The sequence below is a fragment of the Anomaloglossus baeobatrachus genome, chromosome 7 (assembly GCF_048569485.1).
Source record: "Anomaloglossus baeobatrachus isolate aAnoBae1 chromosome 7, aAnoBae1.hap1, whole genome shotgun sequence".
In the NCBI taxonomy this organism is placed as follows: Eukaryota; Metazoa; Chordata; class Amphibia; order Anura; family Aromobatidae; genus Anomaloglossus; species Anomaloglossus baeobatrachus.
The window spans coordinates 36,043,180-36,066,183 of record NC_134359.1 but is presented as its reverse complement, the minus strand read 5'-3'; the positions used below and the strand labels follow the sequence as shown (position 1 = coordinate 36,066,183).

General features: G+C 45.8%; 1 protein-coding gene across 2 annotated transcripts in view; it reads left to right on the top strand.

Annotated features, from left to right (window-relative positions):
* CACNB4 (calcium voltage-gated channel auxiliary subunit beta 4) overlaps positions 1-23,004 on the top strand; it is a 200,026-nt gene that overhangs the window by 135,324 nt on the left and 41,698 nt on the right. For both annotated transcript variants that reach the window (XM_075317210.1, XM_075317211.1), the window contains 6 exons: positions 10,216-10,335; positions 13,186-13,308; positions 14,461-14,591; positions 15,902-15,978; positions 21,230-21,249; positions 21,333-21,413. In XM_075317210.1, coding sequence (XP_075173325.1) covers positions 10,216-10,335; positions 13,186-13,308; positions 14,461-14,591; positions 15,902-15,978; positions 21,230-21,249; positions 21,333-21,413 — 552 coding nt within the window. The remainder of the gene's footprint in view (positions 1-10,215; positions 10,336-13,185; positions 13,309-14,460; positions 14,592-15,901; positions 15,979-21,229; positions 21,250-21,332; positions 21,414-23,004) is intronic.

Here is a 23,004-nt window from a genome sequence, read left to right as displayed (position 1 = left end):
TTCTTTAGCCCAAACAAGTCTCTTCTGCTTGTTGCCTGTCCTTACCAGTGGTTTCCTAGCAGCTATTTTACCATGAAGGCTGCTGCACAAAGTCTCCTCTTAACAGTTGTTCTAGAGATGAGAAGGTGTGTCCAAACTTTTGGTCTGTACTGTATTTATGAGCTAAAGTAAATCTCCCCCCACTCAGCCTGACCTGACTAACAACTGCAGCTTATACTGAGCAAAGTGAGATCTCAGCAGCAGAGGAGGGACACTGAGGAGCTGTCAATCAGGCTAGCTGGGCCAATAATCAGTAGCAACAGGAAGGAAGGACACAGAGTAGCTGTCAATCAGAATAGATAGGCTAAGATTGAGCAATAGCAGGAAAGAGGGGGACAAAAGTGTTTTCTATCAGGCTAAATGAACAGATTCAGGAGCAGCAGTGATTAGAGAGAAGCTTTCAATCAGGATTCATTTGTGAAGATACAGCAACAGCAGAGGAGGAGGAATAGTGATAAGCTGTCTATCGGGCTAGATGAGCAGAGATACGGCAACAGAGGAGGAGGAAGGACAGTGATCTGTCAAAGCGCCCTCTGTGGTGCGAAACAGTGCTGTCATCTTGCGTGCTCCCCTCACTCACCTGTATGTGTCTTTTTGAATAAAGCAACGATGAACCGGTGAGTGCCTCCGACTAACTTCACTGAATGGAAGGACAGTGATGAGCTATCAGTCAGGCTCAGGTTAGATCAGCAGAGATACAGCAGTAGCAGAGGAGGAAGGACAGTAATGAGCTGTCAGTTGGACTAGATGAGCAGAGATTCAGCAGCAGTAGAAGAGGAAGGACAGTGATGAGCTGTCAGACGGTCTAGATGAGCTGAGATTTAGCCGCAGAGGAGGAAAGATAGGGATGAGCTGTCAGTTGAACTGATTGAGCAGAGATTCAGCAGCAGACGAGGAAGGACAGTGATGAGCTGTCAGTTGGTCTAGATGAGCAGAGATTCAGCAGCAGAAGAAGAGGAAGGACAGTGATGAGCTGTCAGTCGGTCTAGATAAGCAGAGATTTAGCAGCAGAGGAGGAAGGACAGGGATGAGCTGTCAGTCGGTCTAGATGAGCAGAGATTTAGCAGCAGAGGAGCAGGGGTAGTGTGACGCCCTGGACTAGCCAGGTAGTCACAAACACAACATCACACACACCCACTCCCCTGGATAGTCAACAACAGTCAAACAAAATCCTTGTTGCCTCCTCCAGGGTCTGATGTCCACACCAGGTGGGGCGGAGCCAGGCGGTTGGCCCCACCCACCAAGGAGTTCACAGGCCTGGAGGTGGGAAAAAGCAGTTAGTTAAGTTTGGAGTTCAAGTGCAGTGGAGTGGAGAAGTGGAGTAGAGAAACTGTTAGTGTCTGGGTCGGAGCCCAGGCACTGTCAGCAAGGTCGGCAGACGATGGTGGCCGTCTGCAGGAGTTGGCGCAGGTCAGCGGAACTGTAGGACCGGGGACGGGCGGTGGCCCACTGGTACCGAGCCGGGGAGCAGATCTGAACCAAGCACAAAGGCAGAGCCATCAGACCCCGACCAGGCTAGGAGACGCCGACAACGGTCAAATCAGATAGTGACCGGGACCTCAGGGGTTCCCTCACACCCAAGACCCGACAGAAGGCAACCGTCCACACAGTGAGGATAAAGAGCCACCGCCATAGGCTAGAGATCCAAGGGCCAGCGCCTGCGGGCAAAACGGGCTCCTTCGGTACATACACGCCGGGGAGCGGACTACCGTTGGGAAACCATCGGAGTCAATACATTCTACAACGGTGCAGGGAAAGACAGCCACCATCAACCTGTCCGGGGAGAGCAAAGACACTGCAGCCGGCTACGGGACCAGTCCATCCAGCCATTTGGTTTACCAGAGACTCTGTGAATCTGTGCCTGAGTGAGTACAACAGTGACATCCGGCACCGCGCCGCGCTGCCCCTGCAACAATGCACCCCGGCCTTCCTGCCTCCCCGTACCGCCACCGGGCCCCGGGATCACCAACCCCTGCCCACGGAGGGGGAACCAACATCCTAGCTGCTCCCTGCCATCGCTCCCGGGATCCCCATCACCAGCAGCGGTGGTGCCCATTATCACCACGACCCGTGGGTGGCGTCACGAACTATCTCCCCAAACAAACCATCCCTTTTCACTCGTGGGCAAGAAGCGTTGCTCGAGTCCCCGGGTCCGGCCCACCGCTCGAGCCACCGAGCAGCAGCAGAAGCCCCGGACCCGAGCGTAGCGAGCGCGGCCCCTCCGCCCGCGACAGTAGCAAGGAGTCAGATGTTGGGAGTTAGTCATTTTCCCCACTTTCATCCCTAAGGTAGAATTTGAAGCCTCTGAAAAGTGAAGGAGAGCTCAGACATGACTGTACTTCCACGCTCTACTGGTGCTTGCAGTGTATTCTATGGCCTTTGTACATACAGTTAGGTCCAGAAATATTTGGACAGTGACACAAGTTTTGTTATTTTAGCTGTCTACAAAAACATGTTCAGAAATACAATTATATATATAATATGGGCTGAAAGTGCACACTCCCAGCTGCAATATGAGAGTTTTCACATCCAAATCGGAGAAAGGGTTTAGGAATCATAGCTCTGTAATGCATAGCCTCCTCTTTTTCAAGGGACCAAAAGTAATTGGACAAGGGACTCTAAGGGCTGCAATTAACTCTGAAGGCGTCTCCCTCGTTAACCTGTAATCAATGAAGTAGTTTAAAGGTCTGGGGTTGATTACAGGTGTGTGGTTTTGCATTTGGAAGCTGTTGCTGTGACCAGACAACATGCGGTCTAAGGAACTCTCAATTGAGGTGAAGCAGAACATCCTAAGGCTGAAAAAAAAGAAAAAATCCATCAGAGAGATAGCAGACATGCTTGGAGTAGCAAAATCAACAGTCGGGTACATTCTGAGAAAAAAGGAATTGACTGGTGAGCTTGGGAACTCAAAAAGACCTGGGCGTCCACGGATGACAACAGTGGTGGATGATCGCCGCATACTTTCTTTGGTGAAGAAGAACCCGTTCACAACATCAACTGAAGTCCAGAACACTCTCAGTGAAGTAGGTGTATCTGTCTCTAAGTCAACAGTAAAGAGAAGACTCCATGAAAGTAAATACAAAGGGTTCACATCTAGATGCAAACCATTCATCAATTCCAAAAATAGACAGGCCAGAGTTAAATTTGCTGAAAAACACCTCATGAAGCCAGCTCAGTTCTGGAAAAGTATTCTATGGACAGATGAGACCAAGATCAACCTGTACCAGAATGATGGGAAGAAAAAAGTTTGGAGAAGAAAGGGAACAGCACATGATCCAAGGCACACCACATCCTCTGTAAAACATGGTGGAGGCAACGTGATGGCATGGGCATGCATGGCTTTCAATGGCACTGGGTCACTTGTGTTTATTGATGACATAACAGCAGACAAGAGTAGCCGGATGAATTCTGAAGTGTACCGGGATATACTTTCAGCCCAGATTCAGCCAAATGCCGCTAAGTTGATCGGACGGCGCTTCATAGTACAGATGGACAATGACCCCAAGCATACAGCCAAAGCTACCCAGGAGTTCATGAGTGCAAAAAAGTGGAACATTCTGCAATGGCCAAGTCAATCACCAGATCTTAACCCAATTGAGCATGCTTTTCACTTGGTCAAATCCAGACTTAAGACGGAAAGACCCACAAACAAGCAAGACCTGAAGGCTGCGGCTGTAAAGGCCTAGCAAAGCATTAATAAGGAGGAAACCCAGCGTTTGGTGATGTCCATGGGTTCTAGACTTAAGGCAGTGATTGCCTCCAAAGGATTCGCAACAAAATATTGAAAATAAAAATATTTTGTTTGGGTTTGGTTTATTTGTCCAATTACTTTTGACCTCCTAAAATGTGGAGTGTTTGTAAAGAAATGTGACAATTCCTACAATTTCTATCAGATATTTTTGTTCAAACCTTCAAATTAAACGTTACAATCTGCACTTGAATTCTGTTGTAGAGATTTCATTTCAAATCCAATGTGGTGGCATGCAGAGCCCAACTCGCCAAAATTGTGTCACTGGCCAAATATTTCTGGACCTAACTGTACATGTTCCTCTGAATATTTTAAGCTCTGCTCCTTTCTTCCCAGGATAGCCAAGAAGGCCTCCCTTTTAGGCATAAACTCCTACTCTTCGAGACCACCATAATTGGGCAGTCCTATGAAACACCTGACAATTAGCGGCTATGTTTCTGCTTTGCTATTCTGTCTTTAATCTAACCACTGTTTTTTTAATGTATGCATCATGCTGGTAATTTCTATGCATTGGGTATAGCTGTATATGTCCTCATCTGATACATGGAACATTCCTATGTATACACATCCCCCATGCGGCTGCCATTCTATATACTCTATATACTGTGCCTCTTTGTGCCCTACATTCTTTGTGCTTTACTTATGACCATTATATATTTCATCTTAATTGTTGCTTCAATAACGTTTTGCCTTTGTATACCGCACTTACCTCTTGCATGGATTTATAACTCCATTATTTTGTAGGATTTATCATTATTGTAGAGTTTTCCCAGGGTTTATTATCCTATATTTGTTATTTGTTGTACATCATCATTTATGTTCAGACGATTAATTAAATAACAGTACAAGTGTAGCATTTTGTAAGATGAGAAATATATCCAATTGCAGAAAAGTGTAAGTTGACACCTAACTATATGAGTCCAGTGGTTTTGCTAACTTTCTGCATGGTGATATCTTTCTTGGGGATTACTTTAATATGTCAGCAGGTTTTTGCATTGGAATCTGATAGCAGCATAATGTAGAGACAGAGAACCTGATTCCAGGGATGTGTCACTTACTGATCTGCTTGGCGTAGATGTGATAGAATCCTTGTTTTTTATGATGTAGATATAGCAAAACTAAGACTTCTCACCTGTTTATAACCCCACCTACATCGCTGATTGGCAGCTTCCTTTATACACTCTCAGCAAGCTGCCAATCAATGGTGGGGGGTGGGGTTACACAGATTAGCCTGGCTGGTCTGCAGGAGTAGTCCAGTAGTGATAATCTCCTGCTGATAAAACACTGATTGTATTGGAACTACCACACACAGCCTAATAAGTGACACATCCCAGTAATCAGGCTCTCTTGCTGTCATGCCAGGTACGGGGAAGTACCAAGCGAATGGTGAAATTGAAGGGAAACACTGTGTCTAGGGAAAGGGGAGATGGTGACCCTTGACCAAACCTACTGCTGGCCCCTGGCTTCCCTCACCACCATATGTGCCAAGCCGAATACCTACCCTGGCTGACCCTGAAATAGGCCCTAGATAGGGAATGGATGGGATGAGGGCTTAGCCAACCCCACTAAGCTCTACAGAATATGCAGGGAATACACACAAAGGAAAGTAAACAAATAACTTATCTCCAGATGACTCAGGGAGAGGAACCGCAACAACCACAAAGTTTCTCCAGATGAATACAAGCCGACTGCTCGCACTGAAGACTTGTTAAGGGTACTAGACCTATCACCAGCACAGAGTAAGGGGAATGAGGGTATTTAAAGACACAAAGGGAAGTGCTGCTAATTCGCAGGTGAAAAGGTGAGGAAATCCGCAGGGTCCTAAGGAGAAAGGCATATACCCCAAGCAGGGAAAAAGGGAAAGTCAGATAGAGCAGCTTGTGTAGCCAAACACTGCGACTTTCTACAGCCGGAAACTACAGGGCTGTCTCTTAAGCGTGACATACCTGTGACACTTGCCTTACTTAAGTGGCTCTCAGATTAAATAGCAAAAACCTGCTGACAGAGTCCCTTTAAGAAACAGTTCATCCTGGACCCTAAAGAATACTGCCATATTTTTCCTTAATAATACCGTAATTTAGTACCCTATTCCAGGGGAGGACTCTAGCATCTACTACAGTTATTCAGACCCATAATGACCTGTATAAACATAATGACCTGTACATAACAAATGAAATGTACAGTTCCCTTTAATTCTGTGAAATGTGAGCCAGTTCTGGGAGTCCCGGGGAGACTTGAGATGACACACATACAGCAGCCGCACCGCAATATTCTGCCTGTAACTATAGTGATTGAATAATGCAGCACAGGCATCAGCTCCAGTTTCTGGAATAACAGCAGCGCCGAGCTGCTCCATGGGAGATGTTGGTAAAATTCTGTATTCCACTGGTTTTGCATTAGGGTACTTTCACACTTGCGTTCAGCGCAGTCCGTCACTATGGAGAATAGCGCAGTCTGTTAACGCACTGCACTATTCTCCATAGACTTGTATGGACAGTGCACTGTAACGCAAGTGTCAGCGTTGCATCCGCTGGACGACGCAGCGTCGTTATTTTGACACTGCGTCGAGCGAAAGGAACGCTGCATGTAAAGTTTTTTTGAGAGATGGAAACCTTTATTTTTCACTGCGCGTGCTCTTTTTTTTTTTTTACTTTTTAAATCACAGAAACTTTATTTTGTTTTTCGGTGGCCGAACGTTCAGCTGATCACCCGGCCGCCGGCATGTGAGAGCACTCAGCTGATCGCCCGGCCGCCGGCATGTGAGAGCACTCAGCTGATCGCCCAGCTGCTGGCATGTGAGAGCGCTCAGCTGATCGCCCGGCCGCCGGCATGTGAGAGCACTCAGCTGATTGCCCGGCCGCCGGCATGTGAGAGCACTCAGCTGATCGCCCGGCCGCCGGCATGTGAGAGCACTCAGCTGATCGCCCGGCCGCCGGCATGTGAGAGCGCTCAGCTGATCGCCCGGCCGCCGGCATGTGAGAGCGCTCAGCTGATCGCCCGGCCGCCGGCATGTGAGAGCACTCAGCTGATTGCCCGGCCGCCGGCATGTGAGAGCGCTCAGCTGATCGCCCGGCCGCCGGCATGTGAGAGCACTCAGCTGATCGCCCGGCCGCCGGCATGTGAGAGCGCTCAGCTGATCGCCCGGCCACCGGCATGTGAGAGCGCTCAGCTGATCGCCCGGCCGCCGGCATGTGAGAGTGCTCAGCTGAGCGCCCGGCTGCCGGCATGTGAGAGTGCTCAGCTGATCGCCCGGCTGCCGGCATGTGAGAGCGCTATGCTGATCGCCCGGCCGCCGGCATGTGAGAGCGATCAGCTGATCGCCCGGCCACCAGCATGTGAGAGCGCTCAGCTAAGCAACCGGCCGCCAGCATGTGAGAGTGCTCAGCTGATCGTTCACAATAGTCTGCTGCCGGGAACTGTAAAGAAGAAAAAAAAAAAAGTTTTCCGTTGTTTTGTATGATCCGTAGCATCCGTTGCATCCGTCATACAACGCAATGCTACGGAAGCCGTCCAATTAAAGTGTGAAACTAGCCTTACTGATACCACAAGTTGTAATGTACAGAGTCATTATACAGTTTACGGAATAAAAGGGGGGACCTCCAAGAGTTGGTAAATCTTCCGGGCATCACTGAAACCTTTTGGAAAACAACACTTTGCTTGTGATGGAGCCCCGTGGACCAAATGTACAGAATAGTCATAAGGGGGATGTAGCAAAAGTTTAGCAAGAGGCATCGGTAAAGAGAAAAAATTATGCGAATCACCTCCCTATCAACCATCCCTGGAGGAACCTCCATAAACGTTTCTTCATGCTATATTCCAGACAAGTCTTCCTCTAGATACTTGACAATTTTTCAATATGTTTGGAAAGGGAGATGTTTTGCTTACAAGATCATGCCCCTTTTCATGACAGCCTCCCAATTGTGCCATTGAACGCCAAGTTTTGGCACCATAGCATAGAAACTCTATGAGGATAGCTGCTTTTTGAGATCCTTTGCACCACATGTGAAGTTTAGCAACTCCTCTTGGCGTTTTGGAGGTCTCTCCTCTTCTGAAAGTCTCTCAGATGTTCCAGTAGAGTTTGCAAATATGCCCAAGAACACAGGGCCCCAGCCTTTCTGACCTTGAGAGCCGCATTCAGCTCTAAGAGAGGATTGGGTGCCACATCCAGCTTCTGTCCCCCTCATAGTAGTGACACACCCAGAGACCCCATTACCAATATAATGACAGCAAAGGTTCTCCACAGAAACCACCACACCAGAGCAGTATACCAATATCCAGGGGTTCCTGCCTTTTCACCATTCAGATCTGTTCTTCTATGTGGGGCTACTCACAAAAGTCACCATCTGGAAACCTACTCTTAATCGCTATCTGCTACACCTGGAGCTTTCTGCACAAAGCTGGAAGACAGACGTGAGCCACACATCACGGGCTTGGGCCATGAGCCAAATTTGGCTCACATGCCTCAGGGGGACCCCTTCCCTATAATATTACTGACATACAGGACTGGTTGGAGCACAACACTAAGGCGGGCTTTGCACGTTGCGACATCGCAAGCCGATGCTGCGATGTCGCACGCGATAGTCCCCGCCAGCGTCGCAGGTACGATATCGTGTGATAGCTGGCGTAGCGAAAATTATCGCTACGCCAGCTTCACATGCGACCGTCGCTCTGGCTGGCGACCCGCCTCCTTCCTAAGGGGGCGGGTCGTGCGGCGTCATAGCGACGTCACACGGCAGGCGGCCAATAGCGGCGGAGGGGCGGAGATGAGCAGGATGTAAACATCCCGCCCACCTCCTTCCTTCCGCATAGCCGCCGGCGGCAGATAAGGAGATGTTCCTTGCTCCTGCAGCTTCATACACAGCAATGTGTGCTGCCGCAGGAACGAGGAACAACATCGTACCTGTCACTGCACCGGCATTATGGAAATGTCGGTAAATGCAACGATGATACGATAACGACGTTTTTGCGCTCGTTCATCGTATCATCTAGCATTTACACAGTACGATGTCGAAAGTGACGCCGGATGTGCGTCACTTTCGATTTGACCCCACCGACATCACACGTGCGATGTCGCAACGTGCAAAGCCGCCCTAAAACCGCAGAAAATTTGGTGTTTCGCCATATAGTCTCCATGAGCATGAAGCCTTATTCTACTCAGCCGGACTCCTGTTGGGAGTTCCTCTTTGGAGGCAGAACCAAGAGCAGCTGCAACAAATTATTATTATTATTATAGCGCCATTTATTATTATTATTATTATTTATTATTTACAAGTGAAAGAGGGTATACGTACAACAATCATTAACAGTACAAAACAGACTGGTATAGGAGGAGAGAGGACCCTGTCCGCGAGGGCTCACAGTCTACAGGAGGAGAGAGGACCCTGCCCGCGAGGGCTCACAGTCTACAGGGAATGGGTGATGGTACAATAGGTGAGGACAGAGCTGGTTGCGCAGTGGTGTACTGGAGTGAGGGGTATTGTAGGTTGTAGACTTGTTGGAAGAGATGGGTCTTGAGGTTCCTTTTGAAACTTTCCACGGTAGGTGAGAGTCTGATGTGCTGAGGTAGAGCGTTCCAGAGTATGGGGGAGGCACGGGAGAAATCTTGTATGCGATTGTCGGAAGAGGAGATGGGAGGGGAGTAGAGAAGGAGATCTTGTGAGGATCTGAGGTTACGTGCAGGTAGGTACCGGGAGATGTCTCCTATTCTAAGAAACCCGAATGTCTGATTAAATCACTAACTGAACCAGTGATTTTAATGGGACACTATGGTAAATTTAGTGTGTAACTGCACTTTGACTTTGGAAGTAGACTATACTTGACAATTTTTCGAATTGGGCTTCCCGGAGATTCTGTAGTGCACCAAAAAATTTCGCAGAACCCCTTTTTTACAGTTCAGCCCATTTACTGCTCCCAGAATGCCAAGATCCTTGCAAACCCCTCTATAAGCGCTACTATGTGAAGGTTTTTGCAGTGACTGGTAAAGTTCCCAACTCTTCTCTTTTCTCCGACGCCTCCTGGACATCCCAAGAGACTTGGAAAGTTTGCAGAAAATTTGACTGCATTTTAGAACAAATTGTTGTATTTAGTTTTACTCCTTTGTGTTCATGCGTTTTTGATTCTTTTTTTTCGGGATTATTTAAAGGTGGTGTGGTTTAGCGGAAAGAAACAAAACTTATATTCAATTATGTGCCCACGATTGCGGAAACATTTTGGAGAAAGATAGTGGTGCAAAGTAAACCAACCAATAACCAAAAGTACCAAAGATGCTCCAAATTTACCATTCAGTCTGAGTATTCTATTTTTTACTGGTCGTTATTTGTCTGAAACCAACTATAGTCTGTACCCTATAACTAACTAGTGTATATTGGTAACTGCATGAAGTATTTCTTTGCATCTTCTTGACCTAATTCCTGCATTGTGTCTTCTAGGGATCAGCAGATTCTTACACTAGCAGACCATCCGATTCTGATGTCTCTCTGGAAGAAGACAGAGAAGCAATACGCCAAGAGAGAGAACAGCAAGCTGCAGTGCAACTTGAGAGAGCCAAAGTAAGACACGTACCGAGAGGTGATATAGCTAGAAATGTGATAGAAAACATGCTGTATCTGCCATAAGTCATATCAGATACTGTCTTCCCCCAAAAATAAGACAAGGTCTTATATAATTTTTTGCTCCACAAGATCGGCTAGGGCTTATTTTCAGGGAATGTCTTTTTTTTTTCCATGAACAACAATCTACATTTATTTAAATACAGTTGACATCTGCTAATTGTGGATGGGCTCTCACACACAGATCAGCAGCACTGCCAAGCCGTTGCCCGTCCACTGCAATGTAGCACTTGGCTCCCCTTGGTGACCGGGAGCAGCCACAACGCTTGGGCACGAGGGGTTAGAGTGATTCGAGCGGTACTGCCCGATCTGTATTGAGAGAGCCTTAGCCAGCACTAATTATTGCAAGGTCATTTTAATGCGATTCTTTTGGGGCTGTCTGCATCCCTTGATGAACGGTCTACAGTATCAATCCTGCTGCATTCTATTTACATGTATACCAGTAGCTGTCTGGACGTTTTCTTTAAAGGGAACCTGTCAGCAGATTTGGGGCCTATAAGCTGCAGCCAACACCAGTGGGCTCTTATATACAGTATTCTAACATGCTGTATATAAGAGCCCAGGCCGCCGAGGAGAATGTAAAAATCACTTGATAATACTTACCCTAAACGGTCGCTGCGGTGTAGTTGGGCCATATGGGTGTCTCCGTTCTCCGGTACAGACGCCTCCTCTTTCGGCCATCTTCGTCCTCCTTCTGAAGTCTGTGTGCATGACGCGGTCTATGTCATACACACTTGCCGGTCCTGCGCAGGCGCATAACAATGCTTTGATCTGCCCTGCTCAGGTAGATACAGGGACTTTTCTCCTCTCACACCTTCCAGTGACTCTGATGGAACTGTGTGGATGGATGCAGGAGCTTTTCTTCATGTTATCACCTATCCTACCAATCATAATCTGCTACTGTCATCTCTCCCCCTCCCACTTTCCAAAGACTCTGATGGAGGGGTGTAGCTGGATACAGGAGCTTTTCTTCATGCTATCACCCAACCTACCAGTCATAACCTGCTACTGTTACCTCTCTCACCCCTCACACTTTCCAGTGACTGATAGAGGGAAGCAGATGGATGCAGAAACTTTTCTTCATGTTATCACCCAATCTACTACTTTCATCTCTCGCCCCTCACACTTTCCAGTGACTCTGATGGGCAGTGTGGATAGATACAGGAGCTTTTCTTCATGCTATCACCCATCCTACCAGTCATAACCTGGTACTGATATCTCTCCCTCTCACACTTTCCAGTGACTCTGATAGAGGGGTGTAGATGGATGCAGGAACTTTTCTTCATGTTATCACCCAATCTGCTACTTTCATCTCTCCTCCCTCACACTTTCCAGTGACTCTGATGGGAGTATGGATGGATACAGGAGCTTTTCTTCATGCTATCACCCAATCTACTACTTTCATCTCCCTTCTCAAACTTTCCAGTGACTCTGATGGGGAGTGTGGGTGGATACAGGAGCTTTTCATCATGTTATCACCCATCCTACCGATCATAACCTGCTACTATCATCTCTTCCCCCTCACACTTTCCAATGACTCTAATGGAGAGGTGTTGCTGCATACAGAAGCTTTTCTTCATGCTATCACCCAATCTACCAGTCATTACCTGCTACTGATATCTCTCACCCCCTCACACTTTCCAGTGACTCTGATAGAGGGGTGTAGATGGATGCAGGAACTTTTGTTCATGTTATCACCCAATCTGCTATTGTCATCTCTCCCTCCTCACACTTTCCAGTGACTCTGATTGGGGGTGTGAGTGGACACAGGAGCTTTTCTTCATGTTATCACCTATCCTACCAATCATAACCTGCTACTGTCATCTCTCCTACTCACACTTTCCAATGACTCTGATGGAGGGGTGTGGATGGATACAGGAGCTTTTCTTCATGCTATCACCCAACCTACCAATCATAACCTGCTACTGATATCTCTCACCCCCTCACACTTTCCAGTGACTGATAGACGGCTGCAGATGGATGCAGGAACTTTTCTTCATGTTATCACCCAATCTACTACTTTCATCTCTCTCCCCTCATACTTTCCAGTGACTCTGATAGAGGGGTGCAGATGGATGCAGGAACTTTTCTTCATGTTATCACCCAATCTACTACTTTCATCTCTCCCCCCTCATAGTTTTCAGTGACTCTGATAGAGGGGTGTGGGTGGATACAGGAACTTTTCTTCATGCTATCACCCAATCTGCTATTGTCATCTCTCCCTCCTCACACTTTCCAGTGACTCTGATTGGGGGTGTGAGTGGACACAGGAGCTTTTCTTCATGTTATCAACCTCTTGCCAATCAAAGATTATATGTATCTGAATTTACAATTAAGTGGCATGTTCTTCTCGTTCTATTAACAGTCTGAGACTAATAAAGTTACATGTATGATTTATCCCTGTGCCTTATCCGGACATTTGTTGACTTCGTGGCTCAATTGTTTTATGGCATCTGGATCATTGATATTTTGGGTTAGTTTAGTTCTGGTTGATATGGGAAGATATGTGATTATTGGCGTAAGTATCACATGTAGACATTCTCACCCTTTTGGCTTTTTATGCTTTTTTTGTTGCAAAATTGCTTGAAGTCTCCGATCCCTGGTGGCCTTTTCACAATGTGCCAATTCTGAACTTTCTAAAATTGTGAAACTTGTCCCGGCGTCAAACTCCGCTTTCTTACATCTTTAATTTTATGGCAGCTGATACTGCAAATGCTAAAGTCAATATTTGCCAATGAATGAGACCGTAAGATTTACACGGATATTCATGATGGGTCTTTGTGTCTTTAGACCAAACCAGTGGCATTTGCTGTAAGGACGAATGTGAGTTACTGCGGGGCCCTGGATGAAGATGTCCCTGTACCGGGCACTGCTATTTCTTTCGATGCCAAGGATTTTTTACACATTAAAGAGGTAAATCTGGGATGGATTTCTCCTGCCACCTGTCACCAGCTAATAAAACATCAGCGGTCAGACCGCAGCTTGTTAAGGCTAAAAGGAAAACTGACCAGCTGCCAGATCTCCGGAGGAAGGATTTGATTAACCTCTTCAGCACAAACGTCTTTGCCAACCATATATTACGCACTCCTGATGTACTGCAGAGCCATAAAACTGGGAATGGGAGGTTTATGGAAATAGCTGTCAATACCTGGCCTATTCCACAAATGATTCAGTTATGTAATGAAAGTCATGCAGATATGCATCAATTTCTTTTTAACTCGCCATCTGATTATCCAGAAATTACAGTATCATGGAATCCCACAAAAACTTTAGACTGTGCCTCCATATTGTAATTCTTCATATTACAGAGATATGGAGACATACGGAGGCACAATAAGGGGTACTTTGCTCGCGTCGCACATGCGATATGTAGTGCGAGCTGCCGTAGCGAACATTATCGCTACGGCAGCTTCACACGCACTTACCTGGTCGGTGACGTTGCTGTGACTGCCGAAGAATCCCTCCTTCAAGGGGGAGATGCGTTCGGCATCACCGCAACGTCACTAAGCGGCCGGCCAATAGAAGCGGAGGGGCGGAGATGAGCGGGATGTAAACATCCCGCCCACCTCCTTCCTTCCGCATTGCGCAGGTAAGGAGATGTTTGTCGCTCCTGCGGCTTCATACCCAGCGATGTGTGCTGCCGCAGGAACGACAAACAACATCGTACCTGCGGACGCACCGATATAATGAAAATGAACGACGTGACACAGATCACCGATTTTTGACTGTTTCACGCCCGTTCATCTTCTCTCCTAGACTTTACACGTTGCAACATCGTTACCGGCGCCGGATGTGCGTCACTTTCGATTTGACCTCGACGATATGGCAGGTGCGATGTCGCAACGTGCAAAGTACCCCTAAGATTTCTATAGAACTTGGCTGGCAAAAATATTGGCTTGAGATAAGTTTTATTGAAAATATAGGCAAAATTCAACTTTAAAAATGTTGTCAAAATGTTTTTAAAAAAAATTGGCAAATTTTTGTAAAAAAAAATGTTAAAATTTTATGAAAATTGTTCACAATTTTTGTTCTTTAATGGTAAAACAAAATGTTTATGGATTTTAGAAATACAACAATGACTGGTGGATTGGGAGGTTAGTTAAAGAAGGTTGTGAGATCGGCTTCATTCCAAGTCCGCTGAGATTGGAGAATATTAGAATACAGCAAGAACAGAAGAGAGGGCGATTCCATACAGGGTAAGTCAAAGGTTTCGTAAACTTGAGATTATCCAGAAGAAAGCAAAACAAAACCCTGGGTTGTCAAATAGAAGTTTAAAAATGAAAGAGTTGTACGCAAAATTCCAGATGCTCTGCAATATTTGGAACTTCCATTGAAGTGAACGGAGGGACATGCCCATGCTGTCACTGGTATGACATGGTAACCAGGAGTAGGACGACCTAGACTAGCTCTCAGACTATGGGCTCTAAACTATCACTTATTCCATAGGTTGGCTCGATGGTAGCCAGGTCTGGACCGCCAGCATGGCCCTAACTCCTCAGCAGCCCTGGCCTAACACCCCTTCTCCCCCACCCCTCGGGGGGGCTGGGACCAGAGTAAAGAATAACCCAAATACCGACAGACAGGGGCAAACCAAGGCTAAAACTCACTGCAAGCACACACAGGGGAAAATACAATACGCGTGCAGGGAAAAATAAAGTGCAGGGAGAAAATAAACAAACTACAAGGATATTTCCACAGCACATCCAAAAGCATACAATCGTTCACCAACAACTGGGTCACCACACACAAAGACCGACAATGCTATAGCTATCTTTGGTATGTGAGCCTAGGTTCCACTATCTTTTAAATGGAGGAGGTGGCTGTGATAGGCTGTCAGCAACCTTTGACCCCAGCAGCCATTCACCAGCCAGCAGGAATTAACTCCTGCTAAACTGAACACCAGAGAGCAGAAAACAGTCGATGTCCTACTTTGGCTGAGCAACTAAGGAGCATCAGGTTGCCTGCCAGACTCCGCACTGTGAATAGAGTCTGGAGTCACCAGGAAACATGCGCAGCCACCTCTTAGTTTCCAGCAGCACAAGACGTGTCCCATTTTTAAGATAGTCACAGGTGTACCATAAATTTCGGAGGTCAGAATATACTTTTAACCTTTAAAAATAATGCATATAATAAAATGAATAACAATAAAACCAATTTTGTTAATATGTGTCACTAAGTTCACATAGTGCACTAAGTTGTCGGCACAGACAAGTGTGCAAATTGTGGACGTGGCTGACTGTGTGCAGGTCTGTGCTCACGTCTTCCCTGCTGTCTGACACAGCACACTGCAATCCAGTAATAACAATTATTCAGAAATCAAAAATAAAAAAATAAATAACACTTCTTAATTTAAAATTGGCACAAAATATGTTAAGCAAATAATTTATGTTTACCTATTGTATATAGATCTCAACTGTAGTGGATTGTATCGTCTATAGTGAATGTTCCTTTTTAGGCTTAATTTATTTATTTATTTATTTATTTATTTATTTATTTATTTCGACAGTAAACCAAGTGGAACTTCTTCTTCAAGCCTTGGAGAAATGGTATCGGGGACATTTCGGGCAACCCCACCATCTGCTGGTGAGGAGGAATTTGGTTTTATGTATGGGTTATATAGCACCAGGTTCAAAGCCATCATATAGGCATGGTGACCCCTTCATAAATATATATCCTATATCAATCGATATAAGCTTTATGGCTGTTTATAATATCATAAACACCATATTAATTAACATATGAGTCATTTGCATTTTCATTCTTTATACAACAGAGATAGGTATTTATTATAAATGTTATCATTCTTTTCCACTGGAATTTCAATGATATTTTACTGTCCCTCCTACTGTAAATAAGGGAAGCCCTATCGGACTCTTAGGGATACTTTAGACGTTGAGACATCGCTAGCATCTGGTAGCGATGCCGAGCGCGATAGTACCCGCCCCCGTCGCACATGCGATATCTTGTGATAGCTGCTGTAGCGAACATTATCGCTACGGCAGCTTCACACGCACTTACCTGCTCTGCGACGTCACTCTAGCCGGAGACCCGCCTCCTTCCTAAGGGGGCGGGTCGTGCGGCGTCACAGCGACGTCACATGGCAGGCGGCCAATAGAAGCGGAGGGGCGGAGATGAGCAGGACGTAAACATCCCGCCCACCCCCTTCCTTCCGCATAGCCGGTGGAGGCAGGTAAGGAGATGTTCCTTGCTCCTGCGGTTTCACACACAGCGATGTGTGCTGCCGCAGGAACGAGGAACAACATCGTATCTCCTATTGGTGCGACATTATGAAAATGACCGACGCTACACAGATCACCGATTTTCAACGCTTTTGCGATCTTTTATCGGCGCATCTAGGCTTTACACGTTGCAACGTCGTTACCGGCGCCGGATGTGCGTCACTTTCGATTTGACCCCAATGATATTGCAGTAGCGATGTCGCAACGTGCAAAGTACCCCTTAGACAAGGTGGTAAATCTACTTTGCACCACAAAAGCCTCCTCAAAAATAGGGTTCTCCAATCTTTTTTTATGGTTTTGACACCATGGCTTGACAAAAATTAAGGGACGGCATCAGGGCATAGTTGGATGGGGAAGCCCTTTAGAAAGGGAGTGTTAATATTCAAATAAAAATTTGGCATCAGGGGAAGTGCATCGCAATCCACCATCTCTTGAAAAGTTGGAAAATATAATCTTACTATAAGAAGAAATGTTTTAAAATGTGTAGCCACTGCTGACCCAGTCCTCTAATTAAGAGATGACTCTGTTGGCTTATCCCAATCTACACAACAAAGTAAAAAATAATTTCTTACAGCTGGTTAAATTTCAATATACGGTATGCTTTCTTCTTACAAAACATTATATTAGGAGATTAATTGTTCTACCCATTGTCTATCCACATTATTGTGTGCATAACCATAGGTTTTTATTAACAATTTTATCATACTTTTCCATTGGCATTTCCATGGTATTTTACTCCCCCCCCCCTCAAATAAGGGAAGACCTCTCGGACTCTTAGACAAGGTGGTAAATCTACTTTGAGCCACAAAAACCTCCTCGAAAACAGGGTTCTCTTATCTCTTTTTATTGTTTTGACACCATGCCTTGACAAATTCAAGGGAAGGGATCAGTTGGATGGGGAAGCCCTTTAGAAAGGGGGTGTTGTTATTCAAATAAAAATTTGCCGACAGGGTAAGTGCATCGCGATGCCCCATTTCTTGAAAAGTTGGCAAATATAATCTTACTGTAAGAAGACATGTTTTAAAATGCGTAGCCACTGCGGACCCAGTCCTCTAACAATGAGATGATTCTGTCGACTCTATCCCAATCTACACAGCAAAATCAAAAATAATTTCTTACAGCTGGTTAAGTTTCAATACTTGCTTTTTTCTTACAAAACATTACATTAGGAGATTAATTGTTCTACCCATTGTCTATCCACATCATTGTGTGTATAACCATAGGTTTATATTAACAATTTCATCATACTTTTCCATTGGAATTTCAATGGTATTCTACTGTCCCCTCTAAATAATAAGGGAAGATGTCTCTGACTTTTAGACAAGGTGGTAAATGTACTTTGTGTCACAAAAGCCTCCTCGAAAACAGGGTGCTCTAGTATTTTTTTATGGTTTTGACACCATGCCTTGGTGTCAAAACCTGGCAAATATAATCTTTTTGTAAGAATACATTTTCAAAATGTTTAGCCACTGCTGACCCAGTCCTCTATTGATGAGATGACTCTGTCGACTCTATCCCAGTCTACACGGCAAAGTCGAAAATAATTTCTTACATCTGGTTAAGTTTCAATACTTGCTTTCTTCTTACAAAACAATACATTAGGAGATTAATTGTTCTACCCATTGTCTATCCACATCATTGTGGGCATAACCATATGCAGCACAGACAACCTTGTTCCAAGAGTTCATGATTTTATGGTTGGTTAGTTTGCCTCCTCCATTGCCTTTATGAAGGCATTTATAGGTGCACTCTGGCTGTCTCGTAGGGCATTTTGGCTGTTAGCCCTTTTGGTTATGCTAATCATGGGAGCTGATATTCCTAGGCGGCACTCTGGCAGGCACTATTTAACTGCTATTGTTTGTTGTGTATTGGCCGCATCAACTTTGGAGGCATCTATGAGGGCACAATAGCTTGCACATAGGGGCATTTTTGCCTCAATTATTCAGAAGGCACCACTTTTGTGGTTACTATTCATGGCAATTTTTTGACCGTCTGTACTTTTAGTGCCATATTCAGCCTTTGTGAATATTTTTGATTCCTATGCCCTTGTTTCGGTTACTGCATGTTTGTCCAAAAGATTTAGTCACATTTTGGGTGCTACTGAAATATATTTGATCCTTTGTGTGTATAATCAGAGCTGTAAGGTGATATATCTTCTAAATAATGACATATCTGAGGCGTCCGATGTGAGAAAACTGCTTATCTGCAGCCGCCTGTCAACATACGATGGGGTTGGAGAGCCTTCTTCTAATATTAGAACGTTAGAAGCTCTGAAGTCCGGACAATGGCTAAATGATTGGCCGAAGAGCACAGACGCGTGCGAAAATCAGATACTGGAGAAATGCTACCGAGCGTCTCTACCCTTCCGCTGTTTTTCATGACCAAGTTTAGACTCAAAAATGTGCCCGAGTCTAGAGGTCAAAAACAGTTTTCAGAAATGGGCTCGTGACGGTTCAGCCATTTTTAACATTCTAATGGGCAAGAGAAGCTCTGACATATTATTTTTTTGCCTATAAGAAAATCACAGTAAATATGGCCACGCCGACCAAATACTGGTGAAGATCTGATCCAAAACACTGATAAAAAGCAGCCATTTTTGTTTCTAACATTAGAAAAAAATTGAAATGAGGCCTAATTCCAGAAATAGCGCCATTGTTGGCCAATGGCTGAGCCAGGGGTATCAGCACAGCCAGGATTACCTGAACGAGACGGAGCAAACACAGACCAGGAGATGGCACTACTTATGGGAATACTGTAGATGTCACTATTTATTTGGGCACTGTGGCTGTCACTATTTATGTGGGCACTGTGGCTGTCACTATTTATTTGGGCACTGTGGCTGTCACTATTTATGTAGGCACTGTGGCTGTCACTATTTATGTGGGCACTGTGGCTGTCACTATTTATTTGGGCACTGTGGCTGTCACTATTTATGTAGGCACTGTGGCTGTCGCTATTTATTTGGGCACTGTGGCTGTCGCTATTTATTTGGGCACTGTGGCTGTCGCTATTTATTTGGGCACCGTGCCTGTCACTATTTGGGCACTGTGGCTGTCGCTATTTATTTGGGCACTGTGGCTGTCGCTATTTATTTGGGCACTGTGGTTGTCACTATTTGGGCACTGTGGCTGTCGCTATTTATTTGGGCACTGTGGCTGTCGCTATTTATTTGGGCACTGTGGCTGTCGCTATTTATTTGGGCACCGTGTCTGTCACTATTTGGGCACTGTGGCTGTCGCTATTTATTTGGGCACTGTGGCTGTCGCTATTTATGTGGGCACTGTGGCTGTCACTATTTATGTGGGCACTGTGGCTGTCACTATTTATTTGGGCACTGTGGCTGTCGCTATTTATGTGGGCACTGTGGCTGTCACTATTTATGTGGGCACTGTGGCTGTCACTATTTATTTGGGCACTGTGGCTGTCACTATTTATTTGGGCACTGTGGCTGTCGCTATTTATTTGGGCACCGTGTCTGTCACTATTTATGTGGGCACTGGCTGTCACTATTTATGTGGGCACTGTGGCTGTCACTATTTATTTGGGCACCGTGGCTGTCGCTATTTATTTGGGCACCGTGTCTGTCACTATTTATGTGGGCACTGTGGCTGTCACTATTTATGTGGGCACTGTGGCTGTCACTATTTATGTGGGCACTGTGGCTGTCACTATTTATGTGGGCACTGTGGCTGTCACTATTTATGTAGGCACTGTGGCTGTCACTATTTATGTAGGCACTGTGGCTGTCACTATTTATGTAGGCACTGTGGCTGTCACTATTTATGTAGGCACCGTGGCTGTCACTATTTATGTGGGCACCGTGGCTGTCACTATTTATGTGGGCACTGTGGCTGTCACTATTTATGTAGGCACTGTGGCTGTCACTATTTATGTAGGCACTGTGGCTGTCGCTATTTATGTAGGCACTGTGGCTGTCACTATTTATGTGGGCACTGTGGCTGTCACTATTTATGTGGGCACTGTGGCTGTCACTATTTATGTGGGCACTGTGGCTGTCACTATTTATGTGGGCACTGTGGCTGTCACTATTTATGTGGGCACTGTGGCTGTCACTATTTATGTAGGCACTGTGGCTGTCACTATTTATGTAGGCACTGTGGCTGTCACTATTTATGTAGGCACTGTGGCTGTCACTATTTATGTAGGCACCGTGGCTGTCACTATTTATGTGGGCACCGTGGCTGTCACTATTTATGTGGGCACTGTGGCTGTCACTATTTATGTAGGCACTGTGGCTGTCACTATTTATGTAGGCACTGTGGCTGTCACTATTTATGTAGGCACTGTGGCTGGCAGAATTTCAGGGGTAACGTCACGTAGCTCTAATAGATGCCCTCAGACCTGCAGGTATTATGGTGACACTAATATGGGGGCACTGGAATTATGTTTCTGAATTTGCACTGCATCTGGTACATTATTGGAAGTGTTGCCAGCCATGCACTAGGCTTGTCTCATGTACGTATTATTTCGGTATTTATTTTGGCACCATGATACCTCATCTCGATACAGCGACACACGCTCTCCATTCACAATTCTCTGTACATGGATGTGACTGTCTTCTCTTTGTTTTCTAGCCAAGCCGAAGCAGAAAGTGGTGAGTTGTTGTGACTGCATCTCGCGGCTCGTCCTGTGACTGCCAGCTGCACACTCATTAATGCCATGTTATTGTGTTTTCAGACGGAACATGTTGCGCCTTACGATGTTGTGCCATCCATGAGGCCCGTAGTGTTAGTGGGGCCATCGCTGAAAGGCTATGAGGTATGTGACGCACTCCCACTGACAGCGGCAGCTATAAGATGTGATGGCTTTGGGCAGAAGTAGAAGCGAGAGTATATTATTGAGCTGCATTCACAATTCTGAGCTGAAATCTCCCAGCATTCTTTGCTGGATAATATGCTGAAAGCTTGCTGTGGTGAATTGCATTCTGGGGAGAGTACACGTTCAGGTTGTATCTGATTGTAACAGGCTTGCTGACTGTTTCCAATATCACTGGAAACAGATCTTAGCAATAACAATAAGACCAATGCAATTTAACTAATGCTATGTATTAGTGTTGAGCGAGTAGTTGACTATTCGTACTCGCTGTGCTGTTAGCAAGTAATATCCGCTACTCGCATATTCATTACGAGTAGCGGGTGCAATGTAAGTCAATGAGAAATTCTCGCTAAGTAGTAAGTAAGCTGTAAGCTGTACTTTTCGTGCGAGTAGCAAATAGTATGTGTAACGTCCTGGATGTGGATTCACTAGACCGTGCACCGGACTCCTCCAGTGGGGCAACCCGGAGCTAACCCCTATACAAGGATCACCCCACCACCCAGCACGGCAGTCCTTCAGGGATTTGCAGGGAAAGTCTCTGAGCTCAAAGGCACCGTGGGCAGGATGGATGGCGGGAACTGGGTTCAGGTGCCGGGTAGGAACAGCAGACCGTGTCCGGGTCTAGTGAGCCGTGCAGGTGGATGTACCAGGTAGAGCCGGGGATTGGTGACGGGAATATGGTGATGGAAGATGACGGGATCCTCAGCAGACAGTCACCGGGACACTTCCTGAGGAAACGGTAGTCAGGACCAGCGGACGGAGTCTGTGGACGAGACAGGGTTAATGGAGAGACACAGCACAAGGGGACCTGAGCACCTAGCCTGGGGAACACATTGATCAGGCGCCGCCCACATGGAAAGGGGAGTCTTATATATCCTGCACCTGCCTCAGCCATATCCTGCTTCGGGAGTGCTGGGTCTATAAGATAAGGTGAATGGGCGCGGCCCCGCCCTATACACATGCATGTGCCAAAGAATCAGAGTCAGACCACTCAGAGTCAGACACAAGGGACCAGGACGCAGGGGAGCACGAGCGGGAGCGGCAGCCGTGAGCGGGGGGCACGTGGACTGGATCAGTGGGTAAGCAGTGGTACTGTGACGGTGAGACTAGATCAGTGGGTAAGGAGTGATACCGTGACGGTGAGACTGGATCAGTGGGTAAGGAGAGGTGCTGTAATGGTAGCGTGACAGTATGTATGGCTTTCGGGTTACTCGCTACTTAGGAACTACTCACTCAACACTACTATGTATTTCTATATTTAGCTGTTAATTCAAGTCATACTCATGCCAATCCTTAACTTTTCTTAAATTGCATTAAAGAAGTCATGTCTTTGCCATAAATATGTATTTTTTATTTATTTATTTTTATATATATATATATATATATATATATATATATATATATTTTTTTTTTTTTTAAATGCCGCTGTTCTGAATCCAAAACTGTATTATTTTTGTTCCTGCGTCTCTCCGTTCTTGAGATATAACATCTTCTTCCCTGTATATAAATCTAGTTGTTTTTTGTGGGCGTGGTC